This window comes from Anomaloglossus baeobatrachus, chromosome 2, assembly GCF_048569485.1.
Source record: "Anomaloglossus baeobatrachus isolate aAnoBae1 chromosome 2, aAnoBae1.hap1, whole genome shotgun sequence".
NCBI classification, from domain to species: domain Eukaryota; kingdom Metazoa; phylum Chordata; class Amphibia; order Anura; family Aromobatidae; genus Anomaloglossus; species Anomaloglossus baeobatrachus.
This window is the reverse complement of record NC_134354.1, coordinates 674455986-674478848: the sequence shown is the minus strand read 5'-3', so window position 1 is coordinate 674478848 and position 22863 is coordinate 674455986. Positions and strand designations below refer to the sequence as shown.

General features: G+C 44.9%; 1 protein-coding gene across 1 annotated transcript in view; it reads left to right on the top strand.

Moving 5' to 3' along the window:
• DIP2B (disco interacting protein 2 homolog B) overlaps nucleotides 1-22863 on the top strand; it is a 324894-nt gene that overhangs the window by 177729 nt on the left and 124302 nt on the right. The window contains exons 4-9 of the mRNA XM_075333901.1: nucleotides 3065-3190; nucleotides 4843-5055; nucleotides 9315-9479; nucleotides 10712-10831; nucleotides 11068-11265; nucleotides 14237-14328. Of these exons, the coding sequence (XP_075190016.1) occupies nucleotides 3065-3190; nucleotides 4843-5055; nucleotides 9315-9479; nucleotides 10712-10831; nucleotides 11068-11265; nucleotides 14237-14328 (914 nt within the window). The remainder of the gene's footprint in view (nucleotides 1-3064; nucleotides 3191-4842; nucleotides 5056-9314; nucleotides 9480-10711; nucleotides 10832-11067; nucleotides 11266-14236; nucleotides 14329-22863) is intronic.

Here is a 22863-nt window from a genome sequence, read left to right as displayed (position 1 = left end):
AAACCATTTCCTTATTTAAGGAGCCTCCACTTTAGTTTCATAATTTAGCATAAAATCCATTAACTTTTTCAACTACTTTCATTTCATAAAAACATAAAAGATGAATTTGCTCTTTTTCTAGTATGCTGTCAGTTCCAATGAGAATTTGTATCTCTGTAAGCAGAAGTGCTGCTATTTTGATACCAGTCTGAAAATCTGGAGAATAACTTGAGCTTTCTATTAGGCTATAAAGCAAAGGGAGAAAATAAGTCCTGCACCACCGCGCTTTACCTGCAGTATCGTCTGCGGTACCGCCTGTGTCTGTGTCCGGGTGGAGAGCCTGGAGAGTCCAGTGATCCAAAAGCGGGGTGCTCGTCATAGAACAAAATCCATGGATAAAGGTAAGAATATAGAGACCGCACTCTGTCCGCTGTGAAGGATTTTCTTTTATTCAAACACGTGCAAGATGAAAAGCCGGAGGTACACTGTGAGCTGGCTCCTCTGAACTGGACGACGGCCGTTTCGCCCACAAATTGGGCTTCCACAGGTCCACATGTGGAGCTACGGCTACACCCCTTTCAAAGGAGCGCTCACAGGCTGCCTCAGACCACATAAAAACAAACAGGAGATTTGTATATATACGTGAATATAAAATGTAAACGTATGTCAAATTTCATGAACAAGTTTACAGAAATTACATAAAAAACAGACAACCGAAGTATTTGGAAACTGTCACAGGAATACAGTCAGATCCACACGATCGTTTAACCCTTGTGGGCCTTGTGCCCCATAATTAATAATCAACTTAGCCTCTTCTTGCAATAATAGTTTATGCAGGTCGCCCCCCTTAGAAGGGAGAGAGACCTTTTTGAGGCCGGCAAAACGTAAAACGTCGGGATTACCATCATGTTGTTCCTGGACGTGTGTAAGGGCAAATAGTTCAGAGGAATCTTTTTTTCAACAATCTCAGGAGTTGAAAACTAGATTGCAACAAAGAGGTTATCCAAAAAAACTAGTAGAGTCGGCCTGTGAAAGAGCTAGAACCGACAGCGCCACTGTTGCCCAAAAAAATCGCACCAAAAAAGGTGTGGGAGGTTTGGACAGATTCGTCTTCAACTTCAAATTTGGACCCATGGAGCACGCCATCAGGAGTGCTCTCTGCAGAAATTGGCATATTTTAAAGAACGATCCTGCCTTGTCTGAAAGGACAGGTTCCAATCCTTTGGTGTCATTCAGACGATGCGCTAATTTGCGAGACAAACTTGTGAAGAACAGACTTGTCAATCCGGTAACTTGGCTGGATAGATGTTGCCCACTGGGAAACTACCGGTGTGGTCAATATCGTTTTTGTAGTTTGCATTTATGTGGTCGTTCTATACAGGTGGGCTCGCATTCACACACCGTCCATCAATTCATTTCATGCAAAACCAAGTTTGTGGTCTATGTAGTTCTCTGCCCTTGTGGCAGGTTCTACATAGGCAAAACTATTAGATGTTTGTATGTACGGTTCAGGGAACATTATAGTTCAATAACATCAGGGAAAGGTTCCCCCAAATTAATTACACACGTCCAGGAACAACATGATGGTAATCCCGACGTTTTATGTTTTGCCGGCCTCAAAAAGGTCTCTCTCCCTTCTAAGGGGGGCGACCTGCATAAACTATTATTGCAAGAAGAGGCTAAGTTGATTATTAATTATGGGGCACAAGGCCCACAAGGGTTAAACGATCGTGTGGATCTAACTGTATTCCTGTGACAGTTTCCAAATACTTCGGTTGTCTGTTTTTTATGTAATTTCTGTAAACTTGTTCATGAAATTTGACATACGTTTACATTTTATATTCACGTATATATACAAATCTCCTGTTTGTTTTTATGTGGTCTGAGGCAGCCTGTGAGCGCTCCTTTAAAAGGGGTGTAGCCGTAGCTCCACATGTGGACCTGTGGAAGCCCAATTTGTGGGCGAAACGGCCGTCGTCCAGTTCAGAGGAGCCAGCTCACAGTGTACCTCCGGCTTTTCATCTTGCACGTGTTTGAATAAAAGAAAATCCTTCACAGCGGACAGAGTGCGGTCTCTATATTCTTACCTTTATTTCTATTAGGCTATGTTCACATTTCCGTTGTTTTTGCATCAGTTACATGCGTTGCTTGACACATGGGACTGATGCGTTGTACAACGTGTGACAAGAAATTAATAGAATTGTTCACAAAGAACGGATTCCGTTGGTGCAATTTTTTCAGTTTAAAACCTGCATGGGGGGGGGGGGGACTGATTTTACATGATTTCAGATGTTCTGCTGGACATGCTGGGTATGCTCTGTGAAACGTGACGGATTCCTGCACTAGGATCCGTCGCGTGACGCAGGATAACGGAATCCTGCACCATAGACATACATTATGCCTCCTGACGGATTAATCTATACAAAAGGATAGTCAATCCAAGCCTACTCTTCAAACTACTATAAATCCAAGACCCAAATTATAAAACAATTCTTTTATTGGTTCTACAAAAATATTTAAAAACACCAAAAAATACAATTAGCACAAAATTGCATGATAACAAAATGTTTAGTACAATTATTGTCTCACATCACCACCTAATTTAGCCCTGATGTTTCCCTATGATGCACCACTACCTAGCCGCGGAGACCTCCCTGATGTTATATGGGGTCCCCGCTCCACGGAGGCTATCCCTCAAATCGTACCTAATATTCCCTAATCCTAGCATGACCATACCATACAGCCATAGGAAAAGGATTCCATAATCCTAGCATGACCATACAGCGATAGGATAAGATTCCAACGGAATCCTGCGCCGTGCGTTTTTTTGCCAGAACAAAAAACGTTGCATGCTGCGTCCCTGCCGCCCGACGGTCAGTCAGTAAACAACTAATGCGCTGCGGATGCAACGCAGGGTCATTAGTCACAATCCGCCACTCATACAAGTCTATGGGAAACAACGTAATCTGCGTTGTTTATCAGAGCGGCGGATTGTGACTGATCCTAAACAGCGGAAATGTTTACATAGCCTTAGTGATTTTTACCCATAAAATTGTCATGGCGTAATAGACACTTTACCTTTCAGATATCCATACGGAAGCAGTCCAAGCTGCGCTGGCAAAGCACAAAGAGCAGAAGATGGCTTTGCCTATGCCCACCAAAAGGAGGTCCACCTTTGTGCAGTCTCCTGCAGATGCATGCACTCCTCCAGGTATTAGATTTGACTTTTTTTTTCTTTTTTTTTAATCTTAAAGTCGTTGTCCATTACTGCGATACTGAAAATGTATCTTTGGCTTTAGAATAGGTCAATAAAAAAGTAATGAACAACCCTGTGAAGTAATAAAAATATCAAGAACCTCTATATCTAGTGCTTAAAAAATGATGATCTTAACCAATGATCATTTTTTAATGTCCTGTTTAGTGTGAGAAGTGTAATCTTTATTTTTCTTTTTAAAGAGGTGGTTCACTACTTACTTTTCCAAGCCACATCGATATAATGTGGAGAAACAAGGCTTCTCTCAAATACCTTGCGTTGGCAATAGTGCCTTTTGAGCAATGCTATTGCGGTCTGCTTATCCCCTTCTTTTGCCCCCTGGGCTCCATGACCTCTGGGATCTGGTGATGTCATGTCAACTTCCAGTTGACCTGACATCATCGATGCGGGACCAATTAGTGACTGGGCTGTGGGATGCGTTTCACTGCTCGTCACAGCCAATCATCGTTCCTGCTTGCGGTGCTCTGCAGTGAAGGAGGGAGCAGGGAGATGCTGGGCTGTGATGGGATGTGAAACTCTGCCCACAGCTCAGTCACTCAGGAAGACTGGGGCCGGCCTTTGTGATGTCAGGTCAACTGGAAGTTGACGTGACCGCATCGGATCGCAGAGGTCACGGAGCCCGGGGGGTCACGAGAAGATAGTGCGGCTCACAGGCACTATTGGCAACACAAGGTAGTTGAGAGAAGCCTTGTTTTTCAACATTATATAGACTTGGCTTGTATAACTAATCAACCTCCTCTTTAATGTAAAACTAAAGATCTCATATTTTAAATGTCCAAAAACCAAAGAACCAATCACAAAGGGAGTTTTACGTCCACACGTTTGTGCCTGTGACATGTCCTGCAGCTTAGCACTTCCATGTTAATGAGGTGGAGCTGTTACCAGCCACAGTCACACTCTGTGGACCATGAGGAATGACTGCAACAAGTTTTGCACATTTGCTTTTTTGATGTAAAACCTGTTAAATTTCTGCAAAATTATCAGGTGACAAAAATGTTTACGCCATAGCTGTATAAAAAGACATGGGTCGCACATCCAAAAATCACAAGTTGATCTAGTGCCGTTACGCAAAAATGTATGCAACTGAAGATGAAGTTCTTTGGTTTGACATTCTGATCAGACTGTGTAAAGCCCACTGTCACGTCACGGTGAACCTCTGAGTGGGTCCTTAAATTATTTAAGCCTTAAAGGTGTGGCACAATGCGCCAACCACTGCCGCAGTGATAGTGCGCCAGCAGGGCAGATGACCCGATTATTCACAACACCCATGCTGCAAGACTGAGTCCCCAAGGCTCCAGGCCACACCAATCCACTGACACAATAATGTTAACGTATTGCACTTAAATTACTGTTGCAGTAATATTGTTTGTAGGTTTCGATACATTTGGTCTTACAATAGGATTTTATGCAGGTGCTGCCCGAATTTGGCTTGACCTGGCCACTTGTATGCCATGACTGTGGCCACCCTTAGGCTGTGGTGGGTTAGCGTGACCACTGACTAGTTTGTACATCCTTCTTCAGTCCAGACCTAAATCCTATGTGTCCTGGCATGCTACACCATATATAAGCTTTGTATCTCCCCCTCACAGACACTTCATCCGCCTCCGAAGATGAAGGTTCTCTGAGACGTCAGGCTGCGCTTTCGGCTGTACTCAATCAAAGTTTACAGAACACCGATTGCTGGATAAATAAATCTATCCAGGGCTCGTCCACGTCATCTTCAGCATCATCTACATTGTCACACGGGGATGTGAAGAGCACCAGTGGATCCTTAGCCGATGTTCTTGCCAATACTCACATAGGTAAAATAATAATAATCCTACTGTCTTGTCTGTATTTCTGCTTTATTATACTTTTCCAGTAAGCAGTCATCATATATTTATGTGATTTATGATTCTACAGTTCAGCACTTTGGGAAATAATTCTGGTAAAGTCTGAACGTATTGGTCAGCAAGACAGTCTAATGGAGTCATCAATTATATTACCAAATACTCGTTTGTGCCCATCTACTTAGTTATTTATTTCTGGCTCAATTATTTGTTCTTAAACCACATCATAAAAGAAACATGGTAGAAAGACAAACGACAAGTCAAGCAGAAATGACCAACAATAAACTAGTATATAGAAAATTAAGTATGAAGGAAGAAGGAAAATTAGAAAATAGAGTAGGGTTAAAAAGAAAGCAGAGGAGGTGTTGGTCCATACATGCAGTCTTGAATTGGTTTGATTATATAGCCACGATTCTTCAGATATCTTAAAGCACCAATCCAGCTTTTTTTCCAACCCTGAAGTGGTGGTTTACATCTAAGTCCACTGTCCCCGGTCTTATACTCACCCTCCAGTGTTGTCATCCTTTATCAGCCATTCTCTAGTCCCCCGGTGCCATCTTGTGCCCGTAACTTCTAACTGGCCATAAGCGTTCAATGCAAGTTTATGAGAGCCCTAAAGAGGCTCTTATAGACTTGTATTGAATTGTGACCTCTGTCTCGCTCCATTAAATGCTGGAGCTGCCGGCAGGTCACAAAGTGCCAAAGATCAACTGAAGCGACACTAACAACAGATGAAGTCATCGGAAGATGAGTATAAGGCAAGGGTCAGGGGACTTAGATCTAAAGCACCACTCCAGCAGTGACCTAAAGAGAAAACTATAAAATGGTGCTTTAACAGAAAAAGAGAGCTCCATACTCTGTAAAACAAGTCAGTCCTATCATGGTCCCAGTTGATGAGCTCCTCAATCCTAGAAAATTCTAGTAAGGTATTAAGACACTTCATAATATTGACTACCTATGAGGTTTTCCACTGGCATGGGATAACCAGACGAGCTGCTTTACATTGGACCTTTCTTCAGAGAAGAGAGGAGTCAATAGATTGCCATGGACCATCGGGCAGTCCGAACAAACTTTATTCCAAAGATCATTAATAGCTGCCAAGAAGGGTACAATTTTCAACAGCTCCACCATATGTGTTAGTACCTCTCTCCTTTCCACATCTACAGCGGAGGTCAAATCACTGATGATAAAGGTTGTGGAGCAGGGTCGGGGGTTCTTTATCACCTTGCAGTGTTGCAAGATATATAGGCGGAGGTGGGAGCTTTACACTAATCTTATTGAGAGATTGACTGTTGTAATTCAGTTTCCCAAGCAGTTGTAAATGGCAAGGAAGTTTCGGCACCCCCCCTCTCTTAGAAGCAGCCTGTTGAGTAATGATACAGAATGGGAAAGAGGCGATAATTGTGTGCATATAGTATAAAATGGTGTGAGGTCTCTTGAGAAACCATGGGGATAGCTTAGAGAGCATTAGAGAGTTGATAGAGTAGGAGCTAAGCTTCTTTGGCCTGTCTGCACGTGATGGTTTCAAGGAGCATCACCATACCTACCTGCATGAATTATCTGACCTACGGAGCCCCTAATTAAGATAGACCCAGGATGTGTGATCATACCAACGCTTCGGAGACAGTTGGGTTATGTAAAACTGGTGGACATGAGCTAGGGTTAGAAAATAAACCTAATAGTGATGAATTTTTGTCCAATAATTTGAGCAATGTAGAGTTAATTGGGAGATCAGATAATATAGGAAGCCACTGTAATGGGGTCAGCCAGAGAAGGGGAGGTCTGGCCTCCCTGTAAGCTTCCTTCTCAAGGGGTCACCCATTGCTTAACTGGTTTCATCACGAAAAAGAGAAGACTATATGTCAATAGGGACATCTTGTAATACAGTGGAACCTTGGTTAACAAGAACAATCCGTTCTGGGACTGTGCTTGTTAACCAAGTTACTCGTTCAGCAAAGCAAGATTTCCCATAGGAAATCATTGCAATGCAGACAATTCGTTCCACAACTTGTTAAATGTCCCATCCTGGTCCCCTATTGTGCCATTCCATCCATGCACGCACGTACACACGTACACACGTACACACACACACACACATATATTATGCTCACCTTACCTTCCATTCCATCGCCGACTTGCTGTTTTCTAGCACGGGCTGTGTATCGGGTAACCATGACAATGAGGGAGGAACTTCCGCACCCAGAGCGTTGACGTCAAAGGCAGGAGCCTCTGATTGGTCAGCGCGCTGCCTTTCAGTAGCGTCTGACAGCCGAAGTTCCTGCCTCGTCGCCGATGGTTACCGATACACAGCGTGGAGCAGCGAACTACAGGATCCAGGAGGCCGGCGATGGAACGGAAGGTACACATATTATGCTCACCTTACCTTCCGTTCCATCGTCTGCCTCCTGGGTCTTGTACTTCGCCGCGAGGATTCCTCCCTCATCGCGATGCAACGTGAACTACAAGACCCAGGAGGCCGGCGATGGAACGGAAGGTAAGGTGAGCATAATACTGTATGTGTGTGCGTGCGTGTTTGTGTGTGTGTGTTTTTGTGCGTGTATGTGTGTGTTTGTGTGGACTGCAAGTGCGAGTCAGAGCGCAGTGGATGTACGGAACCGGAAGTGTGTGCGGTGAGAATTTTGCTCGTACAGCAAAGCTTTCTCGTAAACCGAGTTACAAATTTGCAGAAAGCTTTGCTCATTAAGCGAATTTCTCGTTAAGTGGGTTACTCTTTAAGCGAGGTTCCACTGTATAATGTAATTTCTGGTAATCCCATTTCTCCTTTGGCCTTAGCTTTAATTATTTATAACCAATTTTAGTTGTAGAGCCTTCTCCAAACCAAGTTGATGACCATAGCTTTTATCTGTATGACACCTGGGTTTATGGATAGGAAGGACTTGCGTCAGATATTAGGCACTTGGGAGGATATTTATTTTCAGTGAATAGATTCTCCTAAACATCGACAAGGGAAGAATATTCCAAGTAGCCAAGTCTGATATCATTTTTTGAAGCAGAGTAGCAAAGTTTAGGGAGTAGAGATCTGTGATTTGCCTATATCCAGTACTCTGATATAAAAATAGCCCAAGAGACCCATTTACGAAAGACTGAATCTCTCAGGTGAGACACTACTGGGTTGGGAATATTACTATTAAGCTCTTTGGATTTATGGGTGTCTACTTTCTAGCTGCAGGGGTCTCCAGAAGTCTGAAATATTCACAAGATATTTTCAAACTATTTCTTCCAATGGCTCTGGTTTTCAATATCGTAGATTAAAGGGGCTGTCCACTACTTTTATACTGATGGCCTGTCCTTAGGATAGGTCATCAATTCTGATCGGCTGTGGTCCAATACCCCACACCCCCGCCGATCAGCTGTACTCTGTCCTACCGGCGGCAGCAAGAGGCCGGAAATGCTCCGTTCCAGAGCTGCTCTGTCTTCTGTTAGTGGCCGCTGCCGGGAACTGCACATTCTAATCAATAAGAGGCAGATGTGCAGTACCCGGCAGTGGCCACTATCAGAAGACGGAGCAGCTCCCGAACTAAGCATTTCCGGCTGCCTGCTGCTGCCGGCGGGACAGAGAACAGATGATTGGCTTAGGTGCCGAGTGGCGGACCCCGGCTGGTCAGACATTGATGACCTATCCTAAAGATAGGCCATCAGTGTAAAAGCATTGTAAATAGGCCATCAGTGTAAAAGCAGAGGACACCCCCTTTAAGAACATTGTGTTAATAGCGTTGTTTCACTCTTGCCGTTTATGGACAAATCCGACTGGATCCACGTGTATCAGGAGGATATGTGCTTGAAGGTGGTAGGAGATCATTTTGGAATGAAGTTCAATATCAATATTTGTTAGGGATATTGAACCTCTATATTGTAAAGTGCTGCGGAATATGTTGTTGCTATAGCAATAAAGTAAAAAGAAAAAGTTCCTTGTTTAAAAGTGCAATGCTAGATGTGCAAGGAAGGATTGGGATAGACTGAAAAGGAAAAAACGGAGGAGCTGAGACAGTAAAGAGGAATTTTTCATAGGTGTATAATAAATATTTTCTCTCTGGAGGCCAGGCGGGGGCTTAATTCATAGCCTGTATTCTATAAAGGGCAGTCACAGACGTCATCACCACAATTTCGCTTGGATACACATTAATGAAGTGTTATTAGAGGATCAGGACAGTTTAAATATAGTTTTACCTTCCATTTTTATGTTGATGCGCTCTATCATTACTTATTTACAGAAAGTCTATCAGCTCCTCCTGACGTCACAAGCACCACAACCACATCCTCGTCCTCCTCATCCTTGTCCTCTGTCCGCCCAGCAAATATTGACCTGCCGCCCTCTGGTCTGGTAAAGGGGGTACACAAAGCTGCAAGAAGGTCCAGCCTAATGGACACAGCAGATGGTAATTCTCTATGTATTTTTAGCTGCCTGGACTTTATTTAGCCTTCAGAGCATGTAATCATTTTATGAAGTTTAAAGGGAAATGTACACCACAGTGTTACCGCATTGGACACTTGAAATCTGTGAAGTAAACTGCTTAATACCTTTTATCTTCCTTTCACTATTATATATTATGTTTCCATTATTTTATTCTATGTTAGTCAGTATCTTACATAGTTTGGAATTGGAAGGATTGGTCTTAAAACAATAAAATGAGGCCCCTATAGATTCAGCACAGGCTGCATCTGTGGCCTGCCTGCTTTGGGACAAGTGGTTCTGTTCTTCAGTCACTTGACTGCTGAGGAATGTGGTTACCTGCAGCGATCTCTATTGCCGATTGCTTGACATGGACTTGAGTTATCCGTGCACGGGGAACCCTACGTTGTGCAGTGTGGTGAGCTGACATTGCCACTTTTTTCTGCCTTTTATGAAATTCAGTTATCTGATAGCTGCGGCCAGTCACTAGCCTCAGTAGTCAGAAGAACAGGATGTCCTCACTTCCTGTCCTAGTGTAGACCACTGGAGAAACCTACAGTAGTTAGTAGGCCTCATTTTGTTGTTTCAAAACCATGTCTTCCTTTTCCAATTTTCTTTAGATGTCAAACAACTCTTAAGAGAGAACAAATTTCACACCTCTTCTTCAAATTTAAAGGTGGTTGTCCACTACTAGGACAACCCCTTCTGATTCCATATGTTTGCCCCAGGTAAAATAATATAGACTATACTCACCTCACATCCCAACGCCCTTCCATGGGTGTCCAGGTTCGTGGTTCTGGAGCTCCAAAGGCGGGTGAGATTGAAGCCAGCGCTGATTTGTAACGGGACTCTCGTGACGTCACAACACCATGTGCCCCAACACCACAAGCCTGCACACCACTGGAAGGGCGCCAGTGCGGGAAGCGAGTATAGTCTTTACTATTTTACCTGCAGGAAACGTGGAATAAGGGGTTGTCCTAGTAGTGGAGAACCCCTTTAAAAATGCCAAACGTTTTAAAAATGATTGTCCATGGAGAATGTTGGGAGTTGAGTTCTAGTGCGTGAGGTTGGTGGTCTGTTACTTTTTGGCATTGTCTGAGCTGGGAAGTATCGTTATCTCTCTAAATGGCACCACATAGTGAAATAAAGCAATTGCGCCCATCACATGCATGCTGTTCCTGTTCAGACCCGATGTGTTAACATTTTGTTCTGTTACAGGCGTTGCTGTCAATAGTCGAGTGTCTACAAAGATCCAACAACTGCTGAATACACTGAAGCGACCAAAAAGACCACCATTAAAAGAATTCTTTGTGGACGATTTTGAAGAGATTGTGGAAGGTATTATCTATCTGTCATGGAGTCACATTCACTATTTAATCTATAGTAGTATTTACACTGGATACATTATTCTTGATTTTCATTCGCATATGGGGCTTTAAAGTCGGCACATGATTGATAATGATTTTAAAGGAAAAATGTGGAAATGTCCCATGTAGTCAGCTTTCATGGTTTCTTTAAGGGGATTTAGGGGATTTACATTATTGAATGTTTTATTAAATGTTTGTACCACTCAGTTCCTAGGCCAGACCCTAACCAACCAAAACCAGAAGGCCGTCAGATGACCCCTGTGAAGGGAGAGCCGTTAGGAGTGGTGTGTAATTGGCCGCCTTCAGTGGAAGCAGCTCTGCAACGCTGGGGAACGACACAAGCCAAATGTTCGTGTCTCACTGCACTAGACGTGACCGGGAAACCTGTCTATACGCTGACATATGGTACGGTGACCAAGAAAATAGTGTCCTCTACAATGTGTCCGGTCAGGAAAATTTGCTGTCAGTCTTAGGCTAGTTTCACATATTCGGCTTTTCGCCGGTTTGACGGATGCGGTGCACGCCAGTACAGTATGATACAGTACAGTGGCAGCGGCGCAACTTCCGGGTCACATGCTCCGGTGACAGCATGTGACCGGCGCTTGTTGCGCTGCCAGTGTACTGTATACACTGTATTGGCGTGCGCCGCATCCGGCAAAACGATGGATGTGTGAAACTAGCCTTAGAGCAATGAATTTACTTCTTTCTCTGTTTGAGAGCTTATGCTGCTGAAGAAATCTAGTTTACTGCATTTGTCTACTAATGCTTCTACTTAAAAGGAATGAGTCCTCAGAAAATGACTGAGCACTACCAAACTCAGGAGCTCGGCTCTCGTAATGAAATATCCAAGGAAGAAAAGCTGGGTGATATTGCCGCGCTGCCATATTAAAAGAAATATCCAGGAGTAGACAAGTGGTGATTTATTTCTCTACAAGTTTCGGAGAATCCCTTTCCTTTATGAAATTCACACACCAATTGATATTGATTTTCCTGAAGAAGGAGAAAGACTCCCCGAAACTTGTAGAGAAACAAATCCCAACTTGTCTACTCCTGGATATTTTTTTTTAATACGGCAGCGCGGCAATATCACCCAGCTTTTCTTCCTTGGATATTTCTGATCTACACGTGGGGCTGCTGCAGCCGTATACCGTGCCATATCAGTTGGTTGTGACTCACACAACCCTGGCTGTTTCTCTAATTCTCAGATAAGACCCTGTTTTTGCACTTTTTTGTCCTCCAACTCACAGTTCTTGTAATGAGCAGTTGGACGCTCGGACGGGCTCGACTCATGTGCAGAGCAATAGTGGAAGTCAATGGGGGACTGTGAAAATGCTTGAGTTCTCCATTGACTTCTTCCATTATACTCAGTATACAAGCCGAGCGTCCAACTGCTCATTACGAGTGTTGAACACCAGAGTATGGTACTGCTCACTATCACTAAAAATAATATTTTTTGTTTAAATCAGGCTTTTATGTTTAAATGTATTTTTCAAAAAAGATTTGGAATTTTTTTTTTAATTTTTTTATCGCAATCTGTAGTGAAAAGAGAAAAAAAAATCTTCATGGTTCATTTTTCGTAAGCCTTAATATCATGACAGGCAGGATACAGTGGCTGGTAACACCTCTATACACAGCTAAAAACCTTGAAGTACAAAGCACACTAGTTGATGTCACAGCTCCCCTGCTCCTCCTCCCTTCACAATGCTCTTTGCACGTGCTCAGTAGGTGCTTCAATGCAAAGTATAGGGTCTGAGTTGTCTGTTGTTAATATACTGGTGGGTTTCCTAACAGAACAGGAAGTTAGAGGCTAATGAATCCCTAGTGGCAAGAATGAAAAATGCAAGATTTTTCTTTTTTTTTTTTTTTTAAAATGTAGCGCCTGATTTGAAGTATAAATAAAACCCTTACCTCCCTAAAAACACCCAATAAAACACAATGTAAGGAAGCTGCAATTTATCACAACTTTTTATCAGATAAGCCAGTAAACCACCACAAAAAATGACCATGATACACAGCAATGTAAAGACGACATTGTTGTGCACACGTTCCATTTTGTATCACTTCTTTCTACTGCTTCAGGATTTGGAAACCATGAAGTGGTTAAGAGAAGGAACCTGTACTTTCTTCGGGTTGCTTTGTTTGGAAGCCAAGTGCTCTATACCATGGGTTTACATGAGCGACCTCACGTCTGCTCCTTCAGAATCTCGCGCATGCGCAGTTACCATTCTCGCCGCCTTCTCACCCTGGTATTTACCTGTCCGCTACTGACGCGCGGTGCGCATGACAGGAGCCACGGGAGTCTTCTGAGCATGTGCAGTGCGCGTCAGAAGCCGACAAGTAAACACCATGATGAAAAGGCGGCGAGAATGCTAAGTGCGCATGCGCGAGACTGTAGGAGCAGACGTGAGGTCGCTCATGTAAATCCATGGTATCACGTCCACAGGAGCGCGATACCATGGAAAGTCCATGGGGCTAGAGACCTGCTCATTTACATACGGTATATGTAAGTAATAAAATGTATTTTATTACTTTCATATTACACAATATTATAACACAAGGATGGGTAGGAAGGGGTTACTAGCTCACACAGGCTGCTGCTTGTAGGTTATAACGCTTTTTTGACCTGACAGGTTCCCTTTAAGTATTTTTACTTTGGCGGACTCTTAAAGGGAACTTGTCACCACTTTTTTGGCCTATAAGCTGCGGCCACCACCGCCGGGCTCTTATATACAGCATTCTAACATGCTGTATATAAGAGCCCAGGCCGGGGGTATAACCTAAAAATCACTTTATAATACTTACCTAACGGTCGCGCAATGGGCCTTATGGGCGTCTCCGTTGTCCGGTGTCGCCCCCCCCCCCCCCCTTTCGGCCATCTTTGTCCTTTTTCTGAAGTCTGTGCATGACGCTGCCATGTCATACACACTCGCCGGTCCTGCGCAGGCACACTACAATACTTTGCTCGGGACCTGTATGCCGGCGAGGGTGTATGATGTCGGACCCGTCATGCACCACGGCTAGAGATGGAGAACAAAGATGGCCAAAAGAGACGGCGCCGGGACCGGACAACAGAGACGCCCATATGGCCCACCGTGCGACCATTAGGTAAGTATTATAAAGTGTTTGTTATACCCCCGGCCTGGGCTCTTATATACAGCATGCTATAGAATGCTGTGAGCCCGGTGGTGGTGTCCGCAGCTTATAGGCCGAAACAGTGGTTACAGGTTCCCTTTAAAGATGCTGTGAGTACTTAGTCCTATTCTGTGTGCCTGCAGCCACCACGAGGGGGAGCTCTCGCTGCCAACTGATTTGTTTTTGCTCCACGTACACGTGGTGTATGGTTCAGATTTTGTTAAGATAACTTTTTATATTTCAGGAAAATTGTGGACCAGAAGCGTGAGACTGGCTTACACCCTCCTTAACAAACTGGGGACCAAAAATGAGCAGGGGCTGAAGCCGGGTGATAGGGTAAATTCCCATTTTTCTTTTATATTTGCATGTATTTAATGTAATTTTTTGTTTTGATTCTTTTTTAAACATTTAATTAGATTACCTGTATATAAGTGACATATAATATGTAAATTAGCCCCATCTAAGCGTTTCTTAACATGTGTTCTCAATCTCTGCTGGAGGTTTCATCCGAAAAATAAGTGGAAAAATGACAACCTATTACAATCAATATGGAGTGACCTTTGGATTTCACAGATGACGGACCCTTCTCAGCTTTAGATTTTATTATCTGCGTATAAATGACTTATGTAAATTTAGCTCCCTTTAAGCTTTTGACAACACCAATCTCTGTGGAATAAAAAACTAAAACTTTGATATCTTTAATTAAGCTCTATATGGTCCATCGGTGACATTTGGATTTGTTCATTTACTGATCCTTCATACTTTGGGTGCAAGCTCATAGATATAACTTCCTATGGAAAATCATTCCTTTTGAAGTGAATAAATCCTTATTTAACACAATAGAAGAGAAACTGTCATTTTAATTTTTATTTTGTGAATCAATACCGTGCACGAAAATTGCAAGTTTTGTAATCTATCTTATCAGAGGAATCTGCTTATTTTTCTGATTTTTTTGCCGAGATTCTGATGTAGAATGGTGGTTCTGACAGGCGTCATCATCTGGACATGATTGAATTAGGTCCTGATGATGTTAACTCTTTGGTGTCTATCATGCCGCTGTCAGTAGCAAACGTGGCATATAGCAGTTTGTGAGAGGGAGTGGGCTCCTTTTCCCACCCCTCCGGCAACCCCACGATATGATCACGGGGGAGTCAATGCTTATATTGGCAGCTGGAGATAAAATGATCACCTCCAGGTTTTTCATGTACGGTGGCCTGTTAGACTCAGCCAGAAGCATAGTCTAACAGGTAATCTGTCAGTGTAAGGGATCGTGCGCACGTTGCGTAATTCCATGCATTTATGCTGCGTATTGCACTGCAGCGTAAATGCATGCGTCCTGTGTTCCCTGCAGAATCTATGAAGATTGTGCATGAAATGTGCGCACGTTGCTTTTATGAATGCAGTGATTTGGGTGCTGAAATTTTGACCCCAATCCGTGCGTTCATAAAATCATCATGTCAATTATTTCTGCGTTCTGGGTGCAGCTGCCACTCTGTCTATGGGAGGGCAGCAGCCATAGTGCATGAAATCTGCTTTTTTCTACAAAAAAACTGCATCCATTATGCAGTGTTTCTGCAGCGATTTGAAGTGTACATGTCGCGGGCGGGGAGGGCGTTGCGCTCACCACGCTCTGGTCCGGCGCTGCTGCTGCTGCTCGGTGGCTCGAGCGGTGGGCCGGATCCGGGGACTCGAGCAGCGCTCCTCGCCCATGAGTGAAAGGGGTGGTTTGGTTTGGGAATGTAGTCCATGACGCCACCCACGGTTTGTGGTGATAATGGGACACCACCGCTGCTCTGGACGGGGATCCCGGGAGCGATGACAGGGAGCAGCTGAGATGTTTCTCTCCCCTCCGTGGGTAGGGGGTTTGGTGGTCCCGGGGCCCGGTGATAGCGACTGGAGGGGTAGATGGCAGGAGTTGGGGAGGTGCAGGGTCGCGGGGCAGTGCGGTGCCAGACGGCACGGTGGTACTCACTCAGCCAATAACGTATACGGAGTCTCTGGTAAAACAAACGGCTGGATCGATGGGTCCCACAGACGACTGCGATGGTCACTCCCGGTAGGTTGGCGGTGACTGTCTCTCCCTGCACCTGCGGTGTGTTTTCGGCTCCGATTGCTTCCCACCGGTAAACCGCTCCCCAGCGGTGTATTTGCCAGAGGAGCCCCTTTTGCACGCAGGCTCTGGCCCTGGGAACTCTAGCTGTGGCGGTAGCTGTATTTCCCTTCACGGTTGAGCGGTTGCCTTCAGTCGGGTCTTTGCTGCTGGGAAACCCTGGAGGTTCCCGTCGCTGACGGATTTGACCAGTTTAACGGCGACTCCAAGCCTGGTCGGGGTCCGTAGGCCCTGCCGAATGGTGCTGGCTTCTCTTCGCTCCCCGGTCCGGTACCGGCGGGCCACCGCCCGTCCCCGGTCCTTACGGTTGTGCGTCAATCGGCCTCGCCTGCAGACGGTCACCACCGTCTGCCAACCTTGCTGTTTCTGTGCCCGGGCCATGTACCCGGACACTGTCAGTCTGCTCACTACCACTTCCTCACTCTCAAAACTGTTCTGCCCTCCTTTCCCGCCTCCAGGACTGTGAACTCCTCGGTGGGTGGGGCCAACCGCCTGGCTCCACCCCACCTGGTGTGGACATCAGCCCCTGGAGGGAGGCAACAAGGATTTGTGTGTGACTCTGGTGTTCCTAACCGGGGTGTGGGGTGTGTTGTTGCTGTACCTGTGACGTCCTGGCTTGTCCAGGGCGCCACATACATGTGCTGTCAAATCGCTGCAGAATATTCAGCAGTTACGTGCGTATGAGCCTTTAAACTGATAGGTGTAATCAGTGGCGTAACTAGAGTTGGATGGGCCCCGGTGCAAAGTTTAGACCTGGGCCCCCCCTCCACATACACAGACACTTGGGGTAGGGGATAATGACACTGACACTCGGGGTACAGGATAATGACACTGACACTTGGCTCTCACCCACAGCACCCTGAAATCCCTCTATCAGCACCCAGCTTTCCTATGTTCTGATATTTATCTTGTCCTCAGCACCCAGCTTTCCCATATCAGAGCATGAGAAAGCTGGGTGCTGAGAGATGTATATCAGAACATGGGAAAGCTGGGTGCTGAGAGATGTATAGCAGAGCATGGGAAAGCTGGGTGCTGAGAGATGTATATCAGAACATGGGAAAGCTGGGTGCTGAGAGATGTATAGCAGAGCATGGGAAAGCTGGGTGCTGAGAGATGTATATCAGAACATGGGAAAGCTGGGTGCTGAGAGATGTATAGCAGAGCATGGGAAAGCTGGGTGCTGAGAGATGTATAGCAGAGCATGGGAAAGCTGGGTGCTGAGAGATGTATATCAGAGCATGGGAAAGTTGGCTGCTGAGGGAAAGAGCCTTTTTCCCTCAGCACAAAACATTTCCATCCCCTACTTGTATCTTTGTCCCCCCCTGTATAAAGTTCTCAAAATACTATAACAGCCCCCACATAGCCTTCCAAATAATTGTATAAAGGGTCCCACATAACCCTTCATATATTAGAATGCAGATACATAGCCCTCCATATATTATAATGCACCCCCATAATCCTCCATGTATAAAGTAGCCCTTCAATTATAATGCATTTCCCATAGTTCTCCATGTATTAAAATTCACCCCATAGTTCTCCATATATTATACTGCACCACATAGTCCTCCATGTTTTATAATGCACTTCCATAGTCCATGTATAAGGTAGCCCCCATAGTCCTCCATATATTATAATGCAGCCCCCATAGTCCTATATGTATTATAACACAACCCCATAAAACTTCAGATGGTATTATGCAGCCCCATACTCCTCCATGTTATAATTCACCCCTATATTCCTTGTATAAGGTGTCCCTTCATTTTGTATTATACAGCCCCCCCCCCCCGACCTCCATTTTAATGCAGCCCTATAGACCTCCAGTATAATGCAGCCTCATAGAGCTCTATGTGTATTACACCTCTATATTCAATGTATAAGGTGTCCTTCATGTTTATTATGCAGCCTCACCAGGCCTCCATATATAATAATGCAGCCAACCTCTCCAGGCCTCCATGTATAATATAGCAGCCAGCCTCCCAGGCCTCCATGTATAATATAGCAGCCAGCCTCCCAGGCCTCCATGTATAATATAGCAGCCAGCCTCCCCAGGCCTCCATGTATAATAATGCAGCCAGCCTCCCCAGACCTCCATGTATAATAATGCAGCCAGCCTCCCCAGGCCTCCATGTATAATAATGCAGCCAGCCTCCCCAGGCCTCCATGTACAGTATCATGCAGCCTCCCCACCCCAGGCCTCCATGTACAGTATCATGCAGCCTCCCCACCCCAGGCCTCCATGTACAGTATCATGCAGCCTCCCCACCCCAGGCCTCCATGTACAGTATCATGCAGCCTCCCCACCCCAGGCCTCCATGTACAGTATCATGCAGCCTCCCCACCCCAGGCCTCCATGTACAGTATCAGGCAGCCTTCCCACCCCAGGCCTCCATGTACAGTATCAGGCAGCCTTCCCACCCCAGGCCTCCATGTACAGTATAATGCAGCCTCCCCACTCCAGGCCTCTGACCACCGTGTACTCACATATATATATATATATATATATATATATATATATATATATATATATATATATATATATATATATATATATATATATATATATATATATATATATATATATATATAAAAAAAAGTAAGTACTCACCGCTCTCCTCCTTCCACTGCAGCTCTGTCCTGACGTCTCCTTGTTCCACTGCTGCTGTACTCCCTGCTCTCCTCCTTCCACTGCTGCTCGTCCTCCCCTCTCCTCGTTCTCCCGGTGCTGCGGTCGGCGTCCTCCCTCCCTGCGCTCTGTGCACTCAGCACAGCAGTCGCACAGGAGTGACGTCACCGCGCAGGCACAGGGGGAGAATGATGATGCAGAGCGGCGCCAGCCGCTCTATGCTTCATTATTACTGTGCGCGGTGACGGGGGCCCCGGTGCCGCCGCTGACATCGGGCAGGAGGGCCCGGTGTCGGGGGCGGCAGCGGGTCATATAGTGGGCGTGTGCACTGTGACAGATCAGCGCAGCTTCTCTCTCACTGAGAGGAGGTGGCTGCTGATCTGCCGGGTCCCCGCGGGCCCCAAACCGCCCGGGCCCGGTTGCGATGGCGACCGCTGCGACCGCGGTAGTTACGCCACTGGGTGTAATGTATTGTCATGCTTGTACATGGCAATTCATTATACCAGTGATCAGACTAATAAAAGGTGAAGTCTACATTTGAGCAAGTACCTAACTATTCGTACTCGCTATACTCATAACGAGTACTGTCGAACACTCGTGTATTCATTCCGAATAGCGTGTGCAATGCAAGTCAATGGGGAAAACTGGCAAAGTATCGAGTAACCCAAATATAATACTATTTGCTACTCGCACGAATAGTGTGGCATTTGGGTATCTCGTCACATTGCGAGTTTTCCCCACTGACTTGCATTGCACATGCTATTCAGAATGAATACGCGAGTATTAGACAGTACTCGTTATGAGTATAGCGAGTACGAATAGTTAAATACTCGCTCAACTTAAGTGAAGCCCCATAGAGAGACTAAATAAGCATTTTTTAAAAAAGCAAAACAAACCCCCCCCCTCCCCCCACAAAATAAAGAGGAAAAAATTACACCAATAAATATGTACATATTTGGTATTGCCTCATCTGGAACGAGTAAACCTATAAAACTTTCACACAGTTTCAGTGGACACCATAAATAAAAAAATATGGAAAAAAATTATCATACGGTTTTTGTTTTTTTTCTTGGTCTAAATGTCAAAATTCTTATGAATCAATAGTTGTTTTTTTTGTTTTTTTTTGTTCTTGTACCTCCATGTTCCTTTCATATGACCTTTTCTTCCATGTGTGGAAATCTAATCTTGTTAGCTATAGGGGTGTGGTCACCAACTTTTCTCTATGGGATTTTTCCCGAGGATCACGCTTCTTGGTTAACAAGATTAAATGTATATAGAGGAAAGTGAGAGCCATATCTCAGGAACAGAGAGGGATAGGATCTATAGTAAAACAACGGCAGACTCCGCATTTAGGGCAGATTCCATGTTAAGTGAATGTGACAGACACTTATCTCTCAGATTGAAAAAATAATTAAAACTATTATCTGTGGATACTGTCTATGTAAATAAAAAAAAAAATATATATATATATATATATATATATATATATATATATATATATATATATATATATATATATATATGCTCCGACATGTACGGGAGATTGTGTACACCAAATTCAGTAACAATGTACATGTGTGGAAGTGACAATATAAGGGAGACTTTATATATTTGACATTAGCGGGGATACAATTCTTTGGTGCTGAATTTATTCTCTTTATTCAATTAAGAGGAAAGTTCAGTCTAGCATTTCTCTCATTTCATGTAACGAAAGCCCATTCCTTGAGTAATTAAATGTTATGCCGCTTTCTTATATACCCAATTAGGCCATTGTCATTTCATTTTCAAAGTACGGTATATCATGATAATCGTTTATAGCTAGTGACATTTAGTCTGAATGACCGGCTATATCTTGTGCCAATGAATTCAGTGAATATATAAAAAAGACCTTGTTTTTCAATATGAAAATCCTATAAATTTTGAAATAGATCCTATAAATTAGGCTATCGATTGATGCATTATTATATTGTAGCCTTTGAGTCACCATACGTACCTCGATTTTAGTGCCCAACGTAAAAATGTGACCAAAGTCAAGTAAGAAGATGATGTAGACTTTCTGGTCTGGAGACGTTTGCACAAACCTCCCAACGAGTCTGAGAATTGCTGCAAGTCTTGTTGGGCCAAATCACCCTAAACTTGCCCCATGTTATTAGTCCTACCTGAGTAAATATATATATATATAATATATATATATATATATATATATATATATATATATATATATAATATTACAAATATTTATTTAAATATATACACACATACAGTATATACATGCATATGGATATATATATATATCTATATTATATATGTGTGTGTGTATGTATGTGTGTGTATATATATATATATATATGTATATATATATATATATATATATATATATATATATATATATAATGTGTGTATATATGTATATATAATATAATATAATATATGCGCATGCATATCTATACAGTGCTGGACAAAAGTATTGGCACCCTTGCAATTCTGTCAGATAATACTCAGTTTCTTCTTGAAAATGATTGCCATCACAAATATTTCTTCGGCGCTCTATTGGGAGACCCAGACGATTGGGTGTATAGCACTGCCTCCGGAGGCCACACAAAGCAATTACACTAAAAAGTGTAAGGCCCCTCCCCTTCTGGCTATACACCCCCAGTGGGATCACTGGCTCACCAGTTTTCTGCTTTGTGCGAAGGTGGTCAGACATCCACGCATAGCTCCACTGTTTGTAGTCAGCAGTAGCTGCTGGCTCTATCGGATGGAAGAAAAGAGGGCCCATATGGGGCCCCCAGCATGCTCCCTTCTCACCCGCGGTTGGTGCTTGTAAGGTTGAGGTACCTATTGCTGGTACGGAGGCTGGAGCCCACATGCTGTTTTCCTTCCACATCCCCTGGAGGGCTCTGTGGAAGTGGGATCTTGCCGGCCCCCAAGCCCTGGGGCCGGGCTCCATCCACAGACCCATAGAACCTGCTGGATTGGGAGCGGGAGTGCCGTTCAGGGACAAGGCCCTGCAACTTTCAGGTACTCTGTGTCCCCGGCAGGCACGGACACTCTCAGGGCTTGCTGAGCGTTGTAGTGCGCCGGGGACAGTGGCGCTGTACGCTAGGGGTTAGGTCACTGCAGCTTTGCTGAGTGACGTTGTGTGTTGGGAACTACTGCGCCGACCGCGCTTTTACGGCGGCGGCGCTTCTAACTTTAGCCCCCGGCTTCTGCGGCCTAGCGCCGCTTCGTTCCCGCCCCCACCCTGTCAATCAGGGTAGGGGAGAGACGCTGCTCAATGGCAGCGCCGAGGGCTGGAGCTTTATTTACATGCTCCAGCCCTCTCACTAGGCACAAGGGGAAGCAGACTTCCCGCTCTTCGTCGGTGTACGCCCAGGGCCCGCCCCCCCTCTCCACAAGGACGCCGGCAGCCATTACAACATGCGATCTGGCTGGGGAAAGGCAGCAGGCTCTGGGAGACCCAGACTAGAGGGATTTCTGGCGACCACACACCGCTCCTAAGCGGGCGGTAAGCTGCACAGTAGTGCTGGCCCCACTAGTGCCTCAGTGATATATTAGTGTACTTTTTTCTTGGTACCATATATATATATATATAGTTGCACTGTAAGGTCGCTTCTTGGCTGGACACCCTGTACTGCTCTGAGGAGGCAGCAACATGTCATCCGCAAAACGCAAGGCTGCCAAGGCACGGGCTGTGTACACTGTTTGTACTGCATGTGGGGCTGATCTACCGGCAGGCTCCAATGATTCACATTGCGTGCAATGTTCAGTCCCAGTGGCACTTCGTCAGCCAGAGCCTATTGTGGTGGTAGCCCAGGCAGAGACGCCTGTGAACCCTGCCCCGGTAACGGGGACAGACTTTGCAGTATTTGCTGATAAAATGTCTGAGGCTATGACAAAAATCCTGGAGACCTTGCAGGCCAGGCCAGTTCCTCAGACCATGGACACTGCTGTGGCTATGCTCTCTAGTCCCCCTCAGTTGGAACTAATCCGTACTTCAAGGGGGTCTCAAGCATCACAAGCTGAAGTCTCTGACTCAGATGACAGTCCCAGGCAGCCTAAGCGAACTCGCTGGGAAAGACCCTCGACGTCATCACACTGCTCAGGGTCTCAGCGAGAAGAATCTCTCTGTGATGAG